The following is a 17,651-nucleotide window of genomic DNA, read 5'->3' on the forward strand; positions in this document are numbered from 1 at the left end:
GTTTTGGAAGCTGCTCAGGTGATTTCTGGGCTGAGAGGTCCTAGGCAGCAGAGGCTTCTTTTTGCAACTGTTCTGCAATGGTGTGTGGGAAGTGTGCTGAGGTAACTGGTTCAGGGCCTGATCACCCAGCAGTCTGCAGGATTCATTTGATGGTGGTGTCAGTAGTTTTTTGTGGGGTCTGTTGGTTGCTTTTTAGGGTAGCTTTGAACTTGAGGCAATCCTGCCTCAGCTCTCCAAATGTTGGTATTATAGGCACAAGTCACCAATTCAGCTTGCGATTTTCAATTTTATCCTAGTATCTCTAAGAAAATTATCTTGGGGAACTTTTCCTGTTTCCCAACCCTCCCCCCCACAACCCTGCCCGCCTGCCTCCCACACAACAGCTCAGACTCAAAGAATCGGAATGACTGGCTTTACTTGATTTGAAATGAGATGAGCCTTTTTAGCATTTAGAGGCCTGCTGGGCTTTGGGGGCCTACAGTAGGGAGGACATGTCACTTCAAGCTCAGATGAAGTAGATAGAGAATCCTCTGAGAGAAACTACTAGAAGAAGAATAGTGGCACTTTGAGTCAGCTTCACCTGAGTGGGCAAAAGGGGCGGTCACAGCTTCAGAAGCTCCTGAGCCCACCAAGTGGCCATCCCCAGCTACAGGAAGCTCCTGGGCACCGCACCCACCCCTACCCTTTCTGGTCCTCCTTTCTTCCTGCCCCACAGGAGTCCCAGGTACCTGAACACATATGACCCAGCCCCTGCACAAGCTGAGTCACATGACTAAAGGGCAGACCTTGGTGATGTTCCTGGTTCAGTCCCAGGAGCTCCCGACGCCATCCTGACGCCATCGTTCCTCTGGGCTGAACCCAGAGGAGGCAAAGATGCAGGATGCTAGCTGGCAAGAGAGGCTACTGCTGGGACTAGGGCAATGCTCCCAGCGCAGGCCCTGCCAGACCTCTCACACCATCTTAACGTCCAGTGTATGGATCTGGGCCAGGTTCTGACGCTGGGCCTTGACCATGCGTAGGCGCCGTCCGTGCAGCGTGAACTGGGACCAGGTGAAAAGCTGCAGCAGTGCACAGGTGATGGGGACAAGGACCAGCAGGTAGAAGCAGCCCTGGCGGAGGGTGGGAGCCTGCGCTGGGGCTGGGGCTGGCGGCTCTGGCCATGGCCGAACACTCCCCACAGAAGTCATTGGGGGCTGGTGAAAAAGGTCATGACCTAAAGCAAGAGCACACGGAAGGAGCGTGGTCAGCGAGTTAACCCTCCAAAGCCCACAGAATGGCATCCGAAACATTGCAAGGGTCCTACACCACAACTAAAAATTTAAGACAGGCCAGGTATAGTGGTGCACTTTTAATCCCAACACTCAGAGGGCAGAGGCTGATGGATTTCTGTGAATTCGAGGCCAGCCTGGGCTACAGAGTGAGTTCCGGGACAGCCAGGTCTATACAAAGAGCCCTGTCTCAAAATAAAAAAAATAAAAAAACAAAAACTTTTTAAACTGTCGTCATTGGCTGGCTTCAATCTTGCAGTCTCCTGCCTCAGTCTTAACTGAGCTGGGCATTATAGGTATATACCACAATTCCTAACTACAAATCTATTGTCTATATTTAATTAAAAATATTTTTTTTTGAGACGGGGTCTCTCTAGTAATCCTGGCTTTCCTGGAACTCACTATGTAGACCAAATTGGTCTCAAATTCACAAAATTCACTTGCTGACTCTGCCTCCCAAGTTCTGGAATTAAAGGTATATTGCCACCATCTCTGGCTGTGGCTGCTGCAACTGCTAGTCTTCCATCACCCTCCTCCCCTCCTCCCTCTCCCCCCTCCTCCTTCTCCCCCCTCCTCCTCCTTCTTGTCAGGGTATATAGTCCAGACTAGTTCTAAATTCCTTTTTTGTTTTTTAAGATTTATTTAATGTATATGAGCACACTGTAGCTGTCTTCAGACACATCAGAAGATCCCATTACAGATGGTTGTGAGCCACCATGTGGATGCTGGGAATTGAACTCAGGTCCTCTGGAAGAGCAATCAGTGCTCTTAACGTCTGAGCCATCTCTCCAGCCCTCTAAATTCCTTTATGTACTCAAGGATGACGTCAGTTTCTGATCCGCCCGCCTCCACTTCCCGAGTGCTGGGACTGCAAAGGCTTCACACACTGGCAAGTGCTCTTCCGCTAAGGTACATCCCAGCACATTTTTGTTTACTGAGACAGTGTCATGCACCCTAGGTTGTTCTCAGTCCATTGTAGCTGAAGGTAACCTTTGACCTCCTCATCCTCCTGCCTCTATCTCTTAGATGTTAGAATTACTAGTCTCTTCCATCTTCCCAATCCCTAGCATATTCCTTTTTCTATTTGTTTGGTTTGCTTTCCCTCCCCCTTTAATCATTTAATTTTATGTGAATAGGTGTGAGGGTGTCATATCCCTGTGTAGCCCTGGCTATACTGGAATTCACTCTGTAGCACGCTGGCTTCAGACTCACAGATCTGTCTGCCTTGCCTTCTGAGTGCTAGGATTAAAGGCATGCACCACCAATGCCTATCTAGAATCTAAGCTCCAAGACGGCTAAGATTTCACACACCTTACCATGTTACTTCTCTTACACATAGGACCCAGTCTATACAGGTCTATGCTGATTTGTTGAATGAATCAATTCACTTATGAAAAAATGGAGGGGTGGGCCAGCAAGGCTTAGCATCCCAAGGTAGCACAGGCCTAGACCCAGAGCTGGTACAAGCAAGCTATGCTCCACAAACCTCACCTGTGTAGAAGCAGAGAAGCCAAGTGCCCAGCAGTGGGGCAAAGGTCTGGCCAGGTTTGGTCACCAGGGCAACCATGCCAAAGAGGAGCGCCGAGGCTGCCTGTTTCCGATGGTTCAACACCAGGTCCTCATCCACCAGGTCAGTGACCACGAGGGTCAGCAGCTTACAGGTACCCTCAGTGAAGACACGGTTGCTGCTCAGAGCGAGAGAGAAGCAAGAGTAAAACAAGTGGACACAGAGGTGTGGGGGCAAGGGTAGGCAGGGCGTACCTGGCAATGAAGAAGCAAAGCAGGCCAGGGCGGTCTGGGCCAGCCAGCAGCATGAGGAGGCTTAGGCTCAGCTTGAGCAGGAAGAGCCCCCGCACCACTGCATAGACACCCCAGCGCCGGCACAGGGGCAGGAAGTACAGGTTGTTGAGATGAGGAGCAACATAGGAGATGCCTGGGGAGGGAAGAGGGTCCCACTTCTTCAGGAGCAATGCCACAGCCTCAACAGTGGTTGGCAACTAACGTAATAATCGGAAGTACAATTTGCCTTCATTGCAAACCGACAGCGTCTGTACTTTCTGAACTTTATTATCATATTTTAAGTGTACACATTTTGGTTGCATGTATGTTTTATGTGTACTCGTTTAGATTGCGTGTATATATACATATATACATGTCTATTTTATGAGTACGCATGTGTTGGTTGCATGTATATCTGTGCAGAGGTCAGAAGTGGGCACTGGACCTCTTGGAACTGGAGTTACAGACAGCTGTGAGCCACCATGTGGGTAAATGGAAATCAAACTCAGGTCCTCTGGAAGAGCAGCCAGTGCTCCTAACCACTGAGCCATCCCTCCAGTTTGCTTCTCTCCCCATAATTTTCACAAGTCCTCAGGGTAGGCACTGTAGTCCCCTGGGACCATGGCCATTGACTCTGGGACATTTCGTGGACAGCAAAGTCTATGGATTTTCGAGATCAAATGGCATCGAATCTGCAGAGGCTCTATATACTTACCCCATATACGGTCATTTTGTTTGCTTCTCAGTTTAGTGTCAAGCAGTTCTACATGGCCTTAAACTCGTTTGTTTGTTTGTTCGAGACAGGTGTCTCTCTGTGTGGCCCTGGGTATCCTGGGGAACTCCCTCTGTAGACCAGGCTATCCTCAAATTCACAGAAACCTACCTCCTCTGTCTCCTGGTGCTGGGATTAAGGGCACGTAATGACACTCAGCCTATTTTGTTTTATTTTGTTTTTTTGTTTGGAAACAGGATCTCAGTATGTAGCCCTGGCTGGCTTGAAACTCATAATGCAGACCAGGCTGGCCTCAAACTCACAGAAATTGGTCTGCTTCTTTCTTCTATGTGCTGGGATTTAAAGGCCTACACTGCCATAATCAACTTCATTTTATTAAAATAAAATTTTAATTTCTTTTTTCTTTTTTTTTGACACGGAGTTTCGGATACACAAGGCTAACCTCAAAATTGCTACATGGCCCAGGCTGACCTTGAATTTCTGGTCCTAACCATACCTCCCAAGTACATTAATTACAGATGCGGACCTCCGTGCCATGTTTGTGTGGTGCTGGGGAATCCAGCTCAGCAGGGCATTCTCCAGGTTCTAACAAGTGAGCTACGTCCTCAAGCCCTCTCATAGACTTTAAATTACCTTTAGTTGTTGTTCCTTTAAAAAAAAAAAAAAAGTATTTGCTGTTTGAAGTTTTTTTTTTTTACTGTTACTGTTTATTTATTAATTAACCTATTTATTTATTTATTTATTAGATACAGGATGACATCAAACTCTCCTCAATCCTGCCTCAGTTTTTATAAGGCTGAAATGACACAGGTGTGTGTCATCAAGCCCGGCATAAGTGATGTCTTGATTATAATATTCAGTACCATATAAATGCTGTGCAGATAGCTTTATAGTGTATCAATTAGGAGACAAGGACACTAAAGAACAGGGTCAGTGAGATGGCTCAGCTTGCCACCAAGCCAGATGACCTGAGTTTGATCCCTGGGTCCCACCATTTCCTGAAAGTTATCCTCTGACCTCCAGACATGCGGCACGGCATTCGGGCATCCACACTCTCTCCACACAAACAGTAGATTAAAAAACATGTTTAATGGAGTCACAGACTTTTCTCCTAATACTTTGGATCCATGGCTGGCTGAATCCATGGATACGGAACAGGCTAATACAGGGGGCGCTGTGCTATTGTTACCCTCCAGTTACAATTGGGAGTTGGGGGGGGGGGACAAAAAAAGCTGGGCTGTGGTGGCGCACACTTTAATTCCAGCACTCAGGAGGCAGAGGTAGGCGGATCTCTGTGAGTTTGAGGCCTTGCGTGGTCTACAGAGCAAATTCTACAACAGTCAAGACTACACAGAGAAACCCTCTCTCAATGAAGAAAAAAACAAACAAGTGGCTCAGGAAGATTACAAAACATAGCGGAATCCACTCAGAGAAAAGCACAGCGGCCTCGAGCTACACTTTGTCACATTCCCTCTTAGTTCACCATCCCTCCTGACTGAAGTGAGGCCCACTAACCTTCACCCCAGGAGAACAGATCTGGGGCAGCATGAGCGAGCTGCTGGCAGGGGGGGGGTAGGGGGTGGGGGGTGGGGGGGTGGGAGGGGTGGGGGGTGGGGGGGGTGCCTACTCACCCAACAGGAAGGAGCCAGTGGAGAGGGAGATGTGGTCAGACAGCAGGTGCTCCAGGAAGAGGGGGAAGAAGTTACTGTTGAAATGGCAGTGGAACACCTGCAGGACAGATGGGTGGGGGTGGGGTGGAGGACAGGACAGTTCACAGGCCATTGGGGAAGCAGTAGCCCTGGTCCTCTCCCCATGCCACCAAACACGGAATATGCCCAAACAAACCTAAATGACAATCCCTTTAGGCCTGTGGAATTTTAGTTTGAAGGCATGGTAAAGTTAGCAAATAGAACATTTTTTTTAAGTTTTCATGGCATAAAAATAATTTATTTTTAAGTCTGGCTAACTTATATACCTATGTTTTAAATGTGGCTCTTGATGTTTAAAAAAAAAAAAAGACTGTTTCAGGGGCTGGAGAGAGATGGCTCAGTGATTAGGAGCACTGGCTGCTCTTCCAGAGGACCTGAGACCAATTCCTTAAACCCACATGGTGGCTCACAGCCTTCTTTTTTTTTTTTTTTTTTTTTTTAAGATTTATTTATTTCATGTGTGTGAGTACACTGTAGCTGTCCTCAGACACACCAGAAGAGGACATCAGATCCCATTACAGATGGTTGTGAGCCACCATGTGGTTGCTGGGAATTGAACTCAGGACCTCTGGAAGAACGGTCAGTGCTCTTAACTGCTGAGCCATCTCTCCAGCCTGACTCACGTCTTCTTAACTCTAGTTCCGGGAGATCTGACAGATTTACCCTCCCTGGGCACCAGGCACACACTTGTACACAAACAGACATTCAGGCAAAAAACACCCATATACATGAAAGAAGAATTAAAAAAAAAAAAGAATCTTCAGTCTTTTGGATGAAGACAGGCCTAACCTTGGAGGCTCAAATCTACCTAAGCCCACACAGTGAGCCGGGCTGTAGCTTACTTGGAGAGTGACTCCCTAATAATACACAAAGCTCTGGATTCAACAATTCCAGGCACTGTGGGAACTGGGATGGGGGTGGGGGGCAGCGATGACACAAGGGAGCGAGGAACACAGAAAATGCTAGAACCTAGGTCTCCTGACTTCCCGAATTTCCAGCTTTAGAAGTACTCTTGAAGAAGGGCCGAGGAATGATTTCTCATACCTGTACCAGGTCCATGCCCACGAACCACAGGAAGTTTTGGTGGCGTGCCAGCTGTCGGAGGTACTGACCCAGGGTGATGCTGCCTGCTTCCTCAGCAGCCACCAGGGGCTCCTCTTCACACACGCTGTGGGCAGAGGGGAAGGGAAGACGTGGGGTTATGTCAGAGCGGACCAGGAGTGGGTGTTAAAATCAGGCTGTGACCTTAGAGAGCCAAGGCTTACTTACCCACCGTCCGCGACCAGGCCTGGGCGACCCCTGTCCCTTCTGGTCACCTCAATCCGCCGCTTCAGCAATTGCGTGGCCCCCAGAAAGCCCAGCCCAGAGCCGGCAGCTAGTACCACACAGAAGGCACGGAAGGAGGAGAAGTCCTCCTTGTTCCAAAAGGCGTAGGAGGCAAAGACAGACATGGAGCCAGCCGCACTGAAGAGGGAACAGTAAAAGTTGAGGTGGGTGCGGTCGTGGGCTGAGAGCGCCAGGTCGGCCAACAAGGCATGATGGTGGAGATCCACGAGTGTCAGGAAGCCATCATAAAGGCACAGGCACAGTAAGAACTGTAAGCCAGCAGGGGCCCAGGGCACCCAGAATGCCAGGAAGGACAGTGCCAAGAGTGGCCCGTGCCAGCCCAGAGCCCGGACCCGGGTCAGCACCACGTCTCTGGAGGAGAGCCCCGTTCCTGACCTGTCGGGGAGAGGAAGGTGTTAGGAGGTAACCTTTAAGCCAGAGCAGACCCTAGTTCCCCTGCCTGGGTCCGAAAGGCAGATGGAGGAATTCACAGGCCCTCTCCTCAGCCCCACTGCCCTACCATCAGCCTACAGGGCTGATGACCAAAGGGCTATGGGATGCTGATTCTCAGGGTTGGGGGTAGAAAGGGGCCCAAACAGGGAAAGGGAAGAAAATGCCTAAGAAGCATGGAGAAAATGTGGTTCAGAGCAGTGAGTAGCCCCTCATGTCACACTAGGGTCAACCCCTTCCCCTGGCTGGGCCATACCACGGCTGGCCTCCCTTCTTCCCCACCCCCACCCCTAAATATGAGCAGCAGTCTTTCATTTGGGGGGATCATCAGAACAGGACTGGGGCAGTGATGGGCCATCCCCTAAGACACACCAGGGCTGGGAGCTGAGGAACTGGCGGTCACTGAGCCAACCAAACAGGGGATCGTTGAAGCTGTTCCAGAGGAGAAAGACGGTCTGCAAGAAGAGAGAGATGGGCAGGTGGGGTGTACAGGGCTGGATGGCAGTTGCTTCCTGGCAGCAAGCTTTTCAGGTTCTTCTGCCAGAACCCCTCTCACGGCTGGTACGCACATCAAACTCCAGCAACCCGAGGTAAGCGTACCCAGCTGGCTGATATTACATACGAACATACAAACGGTGGAGAGCCAAGGCAGTGGCCAGGGGTGCTTCTAGATTCCTCCTGAATAGTCCTTAAGACCCTACTGGCTTTTCTGGCTGAGTCTTACTGAACAGCACAGCCTGCCCCAAGAGCCCAACACTGGGGCAGGACTCAGCCCCTGTCAGCCTGGAAAGCAGACGCCCAGTCTCTCACCTACACTAGCTGCCCCATGTTTGGCCTACCTCTCCAACCCAGAAGGACACTTTGTTGATCTTATACACGGAGACGAAGGTGTCCACGTAGTACAGCAGGAACACATTATGAAGGACCGAGGTGAAGAGAGCCAAGGAGCCATACACCAGAGCGGTGGGCAGGCCCAACAGCCGGGCTCGGGGCCAGTCTAGCCCCATGGCTGCTGGTGGAGCCTCAGCCCCAGGGGCACTGAGGGGGACTCACAGACATTGCCAGGCCGAACATTCTCATCTCTGGGGAAGAAGAAGCCAGTAAGCAACAAGGGTCAGAGCTAACCCTCAACCCAGCTCTCTGAGACCTTCAACAACCCATAAAATGAATAACTCCCTCCAGGCTAGGGTCTGTAGATCCGTGGTTGCCTACTAGTCTAGCTCCCACATTTAATCCCTGACGCTGAAAAAAAAAATTTTTTTTTTCTTAAATTCACTTCCTTTGGGAGGGAGCTTTTCGTGTAAGACAAAGCTGGTGAAGTACAGCAGAAAAATCCAAGAGAGACACTCTGGAAAAGCTACGGGAAACTGAGACGACCATGGGAAGTGAAGGCAGGCGTCCTAGTACTGGGCCGGGTTACCTTCTCAGTCTGGATACTTAGCCTGCTGTCCAACTTAAATGGTCTAGCTGTGACCTCGGTGGCTTTGGGCACAGTGTGCTTATGGGGTAGGCAGCACTGATAAAGTTAACCTTGGTTTCTTTTTCTCAAAAAAAGGTCAAAGGGAACCATTTGTGTGAAAGACCAGATAGGTTAAATGGAAAAGCTCACAGAAAATGCTCTGAGTCAGGTATGACGGCACACACCTCTAATCCCAGCCCTAGGAAGGCCAAGACAGGAAGACCACTAATTTCACGTCAGCCTGGGACACACAGTTCGGGCCTTGGTTATGTGATGAAACCTTGCTGATAGAGGTGTCTAATCGGTGCACATTGGTATAATTATTATTGTCACAAAAATCCCTAGGAGGCACTATTATGATCTTATAGAACAACTCAAAATTTAAAATGCTGAGGACCTTAGCCAATGTCACACAGCAAAAAAAAAAAAAAAAAAGCAATAGATTTGAATCCGGACTTTATATATCCCCTGGTTTCCCATCAAATCATATAAATGTTCCTCTTTCTTGAATCCGAGTTTATCTGATGCTACAGCCTTTCTAACTGACCTCCGAAATCAGATTTCTGTGCACCGCTGGAGCAAATGGGAAAAGCATGTGAGAAGTCTATTCTGTAAGAACAAAAGGAGAGACTAGGCATAGTGAGTTAGTTGTACATGCCTTTGATCTCGGCACGTAAGCAGATCTCTATGAGCTGAAGGTCAGCCTGGTCTACACAGTGAGTCCCAGGCCAGCCAGGGCTACATATTGGGATGGCTGTGAGAATGAAGCCTGTAATTGCTATTAACACAACCACGAGCCAAGGAGTGCTGACATCACCACCGGACTTCCAAAAGCTGGACAGAGAAAGGACTTCCCTAGCGCTTCCATCGGAAACAGGACTCTGCTCAGGCCTGAAATGTGGACTTTTACCCTCCAGCTACAAGCACATACTCAGTTGCTTTAAGCCATCGGGTTGTGTCATCTGTGATGGTAGCCCAATGACACTGACAGTGACTCTCAGAGAGCCTCTGACTTTTTCCCCCCCGAGGCTGCACGGCTCAGAGGCTGCACAAACTCCCCCAGTCATATCCTGTTTGCCCTCTGCCCTAGTCCAACAGAAGGAACAAAGCCTCCAAGAGCTGTCCTTGCCAAAACCTAGCCTCCCAGCCTCCCCATCTTGCCTGCACGTCTCTAGGATGTGGCCACTCCCAGCCCAGCCCCCCTTTCCTTTGACTGGGCACTTGTGCTTGCTAGTTCTTTTCATGAACAGGATCATTCTAGTCTGCACCTGCCATTCCAAGAGCTAGCAGAGAGTCCAGACTTCTCACTCTCCGTAGCGACTGCTGGCAGAATCCTGTAATTCTGGATCCTCAGGAAGCTAAAGCAGGGGGATTGAAAATTCACAGCCAGCTTGGACAACCTAGTGAGATCCTGTCTTAAAGAGTAGTAATTTCTTACCACTGCACTTGACTAGTCTGGGGAGAAAAAATAAAAATCAAAAGATAAATAAAGAAAGAATAAAAAGAAAGCTGGGGGCAGGAGAGAGGGCTCAGAGGTTTAGAGCACTGACTACTCTTCCAGAGGTTCTGAGTTTAATTCCCAGCAACCACCTGGTGGCTCACAACCATCTGTAATGAGATCTGATGCCCTCTTCTGGTGTGTCTGAAGACAGCTACACTGTACTCATATATATTAAATAAATAAATCTTTAAATTAAAAAAAAAAAGAGGTTTGGATGGGCAGCTTTTAATCCCAGCACTCAGGAGGCAGAGGCAGGCAGATCTCTGCATTCAAGGCCCAGCCTGGTCTACAGAGTGAGTTCCAGGACAGCCAGGGCTACACAGAAAAATCCTATCTTGAATCGAATAAACAAACAAACAACCCCCTCCCCGGGGGTGGGGGGGGGAAGAAGACTGAATTGTGGTGATCCATGCCTTCAATTACAAGACTCAGGTTGATAATCTCTGTGAGCTCAGTAACAGCCTAGTCTACCTAGTAAGACCCTGTCCTAATAGACATGCATACATACACACACACAAACACACACACACACACACAGAGAGAGAGAGAGAGAGAGAGAGAGAGAACAGACAAATTAGACAAATTGAGTACAGGACCTTTTGGACTACAAAGCAAACGTTTCTTTTAGCCCACCACCCACCAGAGGTAGTGGAAAAGAAAGGATACGGGGTGGGGATGGGGGTGGGGGGGGGGAATGAACCTGTTTAGAAAGGTTCTTGGGAGCAACTCCCTTTTGCGTTGTCTGGAAATCAGCAGTTTAGTTTACAAGTTAGTAGCATCAGCTCTGTCCACTCACAAACACTTCATGAACACACCTTAGGCTTAAGTCAGCAGGAAGGACCAGAGGAACATCAGAAGTTCTCAGCGGTGCCTCTCTCAGTGAAGTAAAGATCAGCAAAGACGTGAGGCCAACAAGCATTGCACAGCTAGCTCTGTAAGCCAGCCTAGCTCAGCCTCCACCACTGTCCGTTTCAGTCTTATTTATACCCTCCGGACATCACGTGTCCTCCACCTGTCTTGCTTCACGCTGCCAATCAGCCCAAGCTGATTGAAGAAACTGCAGCACACCTTCAGAAGTTTTTTGGTGTGTTCCTCTCCATGGAGTCCTGACAAACGCAGCTCAAGTATGCAGTGTAAGGCGGACCAATACATGCGTGTTGACAGCAAAGAATCCTTCATCATGTGTCCTTTCCCGTGTTTGCTTTAGCCTTTTACACCTGTGTCCACTTCAGCTAAGTGTTCCTATACATGTTTGCCCCAGACTTTACACAGGATGCTTAAGTTTCCACTTCAGTGGTGGTTTGAATAGTAATGGTCCCCAAAGACTCATCATATATTTGAATGCTCAGTTGCCAGGGAATAGAACTGTTTAAAAGGATTAAAAGGACCAGGAGGTGTGGCTTGTTAGAGGCGGAGTGTCACTGTGGTGGCCCATGCTCTCTCTCTGCCTGTGGACCAGGCTGTAGCTTTCAGCTACTACTCCGGTGCGTGCCTACATGCCGCCATGCCCCCTGCCATGATGACAATGGACAAACCGCCTAAAATTTTAAGTAAGCCCCAGTTAAATGCTTTCCTTTATAAGTGTTGTCTTAGTCACAGTGTCTCTGCACAGCAACAAGACAATAACAAGGACAGCCACCCCACTGCCTCTACCACCCTCTTAACTCCCCCATGACCTGAATAAACTCTACTCTGTACTAAGGAAAAAAAATGGGGAGGGTTCAAATCACTACTTCCTCCCACAGGTGTACCTTGATCTAGTCAGTTACTACTGCTGAACCTGCAAGATGGGAAATAAGAGCAGTCCATACAAGAATATAGCACTAGGGGGCTGGAGAGATGGCTCAGCGGTTAAGAGCACTGACTGTTCTTCCAGAGGTCCTGAGTTCAAATCCCAGCAACCACATGGTGGCTCACAACCATATGTATCAGGATCTGATTCCCTCTTCTTGTGTGTCTGACGACAGCAACAATGTACTCATATAAAATAAATAAATCTTTAAAAAAAAAAAAAGAATATACACTAAACTAACAGGAAACCCAGAGCACCAGGCAGATGCTTAAAAACCAGCTTTTCCAGGCTGGAGAGATGGCTCAGTGGCTAAGAGTACTGGCTGCCCTTCTAGAGGTCTTGAGTTCAAATCCCAGCAACCACATGGTGGCTCACAACCATCTGTAATAAGATCTGATGCTCTCCTCTGGTGTGTCTGAAGACAGCAACCGTGTACTTATATATACTAAATAAATAAATCTTAAAAAACAAAACAAAATAGCTTTTTCTTTCTTGAGGCGGCACAACCTGTTACTTTAGGCCAGGATGGCCTGGAACTTACAGAAATCTGCCTGTCTCTATTACCAACTTTCTCTTAAAGATTGGGCCAGGGCTGGGGGAATAGCCTAGTAAGAGAATAGAGAAAATAGAAGTAATAGAAGTAGAGAAAAAACTTGGGACAGAGGAGGAGCTAGAGAGGAAGCCTGCCAACCTGAACACCCAGGAAGAACTGCAGAGATAAACCCCTATCCCAGGACTCAGGTAGGGACTTTCCATACAGGTGAGCCAGTGCTGGGCTTGCTGGATGGGGGTGTGATGCTGCTTTGCAGCCTGTGTCGCCAGATCCTACTCCAGCAGTAAACAGCCTTCCTCCTCTCAACCCACTCCACAAGAGAACAGAAGCCTCGCCAAGGAATACCACAGAGCCCACGATGTTCTCATTGCATAAGCTGCATTTCCTGTAACCTGCAACCAAGCTCTCCACTCCTGTGCACACATCACCTTGCACAAGCGCTGGAGGCGGTCCTGGGAATAGCCGAGTTGGTGGCCTTGGGCCAGCTACTTCCTTTCCCTGGGCCAGTAGAGAGGTTAATACCAACTCTCTCTCTCTCTCTCTCTCTCTCTCTCTCTCTTAAATGATTTATTTATTTATTATATGTGACTACACTGTAGCTGTCTTCAGACACATCAGAAGAGGGCATCAGATCTCATGACAGATGGTTGTGAGCTACCATGTAGTTGCTGGGATTTGAACTTAGGACCTCTAGAAGAGCAGTCAGTGCTCTTAACCGCTGAGCCATCTCTCCAGCCCTAATACCAACTCTCTTAAAGTGGGGCTCAAATGTAAAAGGACAGAAAGCACCAAGCACAGGACAGGACATACAGGACATTCCATAAACAATAGCTCTTACTGGGTTTCATGACTTTTAAAAATTGGCTGGGAGTTGGGGATATGGTTTAGAGTATAAAATGAGCCCTAAGATCCTGCGCTGGATCCATGCAATCCATATAAAAATAAAAGGTGAGGGGCTGGAGAGATGGTTCAGTGGTTAGGAGCGTTATTGTTCTCGCATAGGGCTAACATTTAGTTCCCAACAGCAACATGGCAGCTCACAGATACCTAGAGCTCCAGTTCCGGGGACCGCTGCCTCCTTATGACCTCCAGGGGCTCCTGCATGCAGGAGACGAGCATGCAGACACTCAAGCAACACACGCAAATAAAAGTAAATAGATCTAGATAATGTCCTAGTCAGGCACTCAGTAGACAACTCAGGCAGACCTTTGAGAGTTCAAGACCAGCCTGGTCTACATACTGAGTTCCAGGCCAGCCAGCATTACATAGTGAGATCTTGTCTTAAAAAACATTTTTTTAAATGGGGCTGGAGAGATGGCTCAGTGGTTAAGAGCACCAACTGCTCACCCATAGGTCCTGAGTTCAATTCTCAGCAACCACATGGTGGCTCACAACCATCTGTGATAAGATCTAATGCTGCTTTCTGGTGTCTGAAGACAGATACAGAACTCATAAAATAAATATATTTTAAAAAATAATTTTTTAAAAAAAAGTTAAAGACTAAAGGCAAGGACCCACACCTGAGGTTGTCCTCTGCTTTCTACACACTCACTATGACTCATTCACAAATATCCTTAAGTGCAAACATACATGTACATATGCACACACACGATATATACCAAAAATATACATTTTTAAAAAATCAGTTAGGGACCCCTCTAATACATGTCTTTATTTGTGGTGGGATTTCAATGTATCTTTTGCTGGCCTGAAACTCCCTAGGTAGACAAGAGCCGGCTGGCCTCAAACTTCTGCCTCCCCAGTGCTGGAATTACAGGTGTGTGTCAAAACACCCAGCTAAGCTACCATTGCACCGTTGCATTCAATATGGATGCCTCCCACTGCTTGCAACATCCCAGACCTTCCCATGTGTGAGCCTCCAAATTCTGTTTTAAATGCCGCCTCCACACTCGGCTCATGTGCTGCCTTCCAGAAGCCCTAGATGTGACTGTGTGCTGGCTCTGAGACCTTTGGGACAGGCCTGGCTTCCACATCCATGGCCGTGAACCCTTCCCAGTGCATTTACTATTCCCATCTGCATTCTATAGAAGCAAGCAAGGCCCGGAAGTCAATTAATAACTGGCCCACAGTCACAAGCTAAGAGGTGCTGGAACCAAGGTTCAAAATAGGTTCTGACTACAAACCTCGGCACCTCTCACTTCACTGTACACCCACTTCCACAATCTTAACAAACCTCACTCCCTCAGTGCCCAGGCCAGGGTCCTCATACCATCCAGGTTCGCACAGTCAGGTACTGTCTACCTTCTCTGTCCCTCTGAGCCAGAGAACAAACGCTTCCCTTATTTTCCACTCCGCTCACAAGCTCCTTAAGAGCAAGGCTAGGCCGGTCCTACTGCAGATCTCTCCACCAGCGCCAGCTCAATTAACACCTGCTGAGTCCATTGTCCCAAAAAGGCCAATGTGGATGTCCTGTCAAAGGGCAGAGGAAAACAAACTCCTGGAGCCCCACACTAGGTGCTGATTGAAGCAACCTGGAACCCTACAGTCCCTTTATTGAGGCTGCAAGATGTTCAGAGGGAAGTGTTGGTAAAAGCCAGAGTAACATTTATAACACTTTCACCAAGGACAAGCACCAAGCTAAGAAAACAATATGGGCAGAATGTGACCCAGGCAGTAAAAGGGGCCAGACGTTAAAAAAGAAAGGGGGGGGGGTTGTAAGCCTCCAACAAGATTCTATCAAGATGGAAGGCACCAGCTGAGGGTAGGAGACAAGAAGCATTTCCCGGTTGAGCGCCTGCAGAAACTTCTGGTACCTGTGAGTACAGTTGGAGGAGGAAACCAAGAAGTGACAGGCAGGGCCTGGAAGGAAGACTATCCAGGAGGAGGGTGGGCGGTTCACACTCCCTTCAGGAGGGAGCCTGTAGAAACTACGGGGGGGGGGGGGGGGGGACCCACTAAGTAATATGGTATCAGCAGTGTCTGGGTCAAGGCTGAACATTACTCCCAAGTAGCCATAGCGCTTACTCGCCTATCTGTGGAAAAAAGCAAATCTATTTCCTGCCTGTCCTGGGGGGTATCAAATGAGCAGGTGGAATTTCAAGTCATAATAACAAATGCTAGGCGTGTCATTTTCTCAGCAGGCAGCTGACTGGATTGTTTGCTTTAGTTCACAGTCTCTCCACAGCAAGACGGAGCCCCAGGGGCCCTGCTCTCTCCCCCGAGGTAACAGGTTCACCCTCCTCGAATGGAAAATGGGGCTTTCACCCACTGCGAGAGGGATTTTATTTTTTCCGGTCCTTCACAGAATTTTTTTGGTGGCACGAAAGTGTCAGCCTACTCACCTCAGAATCGCAGGCCATCTACGTCCCCTGAGGAACTGGGAATCAACTCAGGGGCTTTCTACTCAGAAACACGTGTAGTGGTTTTCATTACGTTTGCACATTAAAATCACCTGAAGAGCTAGTTATTCTAGAACGCCTAGGCTTGGACCTCACTTAGACCATTAAAACTGGAATCTCTGGAGGTGATGCGCAGCTTTCAAGCTTCCCAAGTGGTTCCTACTGTGCCACCAGGAGCTAAGAGCTACTAGGTCAATGAGTGAATACCGGCCTGAACCTGTGCATCCGCGGACTCAGATTCCTCCGGGGACAACCTAGATGGTGCATCCCCTTTCCTTACCCCAACAGAGCCCTTCTGCGGGGATTCTACGCTTGCCCCTTGGTCCCAATTTCCTCCTGACCCCAGAATTTTTCGATCCATAATCTGACACCTCAAGGAACCCCGCAAACTGTCCCAATGACTCTCACAACGCAACGCATTTCCCGCCCCACCCTCGCGCTGGTCCTCTGTCTCAGATCGGCCCCGGGTCCGGCAGCTCCTCCCGGACCGGAGAGGTCCCGGGCCGCGGGCCAGCAGCTCACCGCAATCCTGGCAGACGATGGCTAATTCCGCGGCTGCCGGGTGCCAGGTGCCAGCCAGTGCGCCTGCGCGCTAGCACCCCCGGGCTTCCCCGGTCTCTCCCTCCGCCCCTTCCCAGCTATTGGCTCCGCACAGCTCTCCCGATAGCAGCTCCGGCAGGTGACCGCGCCTGAGGCTGTCGCTGCCATGTTTGTCATGGGCTCTTTCCTTTAGGGCCCCAAAAGAAAACGGGCATCAGCCAACAGGGGCAGGTTGCCTGGATTCCTGACCTCCTTATCTTCATTTACCTCCACAAAAATTGTCACTTCAGCTCAAATCAAGTTTCTCTTGGGGACGCTCCTCTTCACTGATCCTAATTTCAGAAGATGAGAATTTAGCAGGGACTAACTACGGCTGGATTGTGAGCCTTGAGTGCGCAAGGCCCAGTTTGAGCTGTGGGCATGAGGAATCGGAGGAATCTGGAGCCAGGGCAGGAGATGTTAGACACAGGCACTCGGCCATCAACCCACAACCCACGCAGCCCGACCTCTTTGTAGTAATAGTAATACGAATTAGAAGAGGAAATCATGCCTGGTTGTGCCTTTCTGAAATTCCTTTTGTTGTTGTTGTTTTGTTTTATGAGACAGGGTTTCTCCATGTAGCTCTGGCTCGTCTGGAACTATGTAGACCAGGCTGGCCTCGAACTCACAAAGATCTGCTAATCTCTGCCTTCTGAGTGCTGAAATTAAGGAAGGTATAGTCTGTAATTTTGTCACACAGAAGGCTAGCCTGTGCTAAATACAGAGCAAATTATGGTCAATCCGAGCAATGTAAGCCCTATCTCAAACTAAAAATAAAAACAGGGCTAGGGATATACACACGGCCTCCTACCATTATGCATCTCGCAAGATAGGTGCACTGTTCCAAGTGCCTCTTCCTCAGATTATACGTGAGAAGTAGATGCTATTATTTCCTCTTACAGACGAAAATAACCACCATGTGCTGGTGGCAGCTGCACATACCTTTAGTCTCAGCACTAGGGAGGCAGAGACAGATGGATTTCTGCTCTCAAGGCCAGCCTGGCCTACAAAGCAAGTTCCAGGACAGCTAGGGCTATACAGAGAAATCCCATCTCAAAAACCAACCAACCAACCAACCAACCAAAACCCCTGAAGTTCAGAGAAACAGTCAATGGAGAGTTGTTTTCAAGACAGGGTTTCTCT

General features: G+C 48.8%; 1 protein-coding gene across 1 annotated transcript; it reads right to left on the minus strand.

Annotated features, from left to right (window-relative positions):
* Nucleotides 1-465: 465 nt before the first annotated feature.
* MFSD13A (major facilitator superfamily domain containing 13A) lies at nt 466-16,500 on the minus strand. Its single transcript, XM_080912708.1, has 9 exons — nt 16,452-16,500; nt 8,105-8,347; nt 7,638-7,720; nt 6,759-7,211; nt 6,534-6,657; nt 5,412-5,508; nt 3,030-3,201; nt 2,760-2,953; nt 466-1,213 (listed from the first exon to the last, which is right to left on the minus strand). Exons 2-9 carry the CDS (start codon nt 8,270-8,272, stop codon nt 951-953), a joined length of 1,554 nt encoding a protein of 517 aa, XP_080768834.1. The 5' UTR covers nt 8,273-8,347; nt 16,452-16,500; the 3' UTR covers nt 466-950.
* Nucleotides 16,501-17,651: the final 1,151 nt, after the last annotated feature.

This window comes from Micromys minutus (genome assembly GCF_963924665.1).
Source record: "Micromys minutus genome assembly, chromosome: 2".
Lineage (NCBI taxonomy): Eukaryota > Metazoa > Chordata > Mammalia > Rodentia > Muridae > Micromys > Micromys minutus.

Bases quoted from the DNA above. Each gene is read 5' to 3' on its own strand.
- MFSD13A (XM_080912708.1), bottom strand. From the start codon at position 8,272: ATGGGGCTAGACTGGCCCCGAGCCCGGCTGTTGGGCCTGCCCACCGCT. The intron at 7,212-7,637 runs GTGTGTCTTAGG...TCTCCCCGACAG, and splicing joins TTCCTCAGCTCCCAGCCCTG to GTCAGGAACGGGGCTCTCCT. The intron at 5,509-6,533 runs GTATGAGAAATC...TCTGTCCTGCAG, and splicing joins TGGGCATGGACCTGGTACAG to GTGTTCCACTGCCATTTCAA.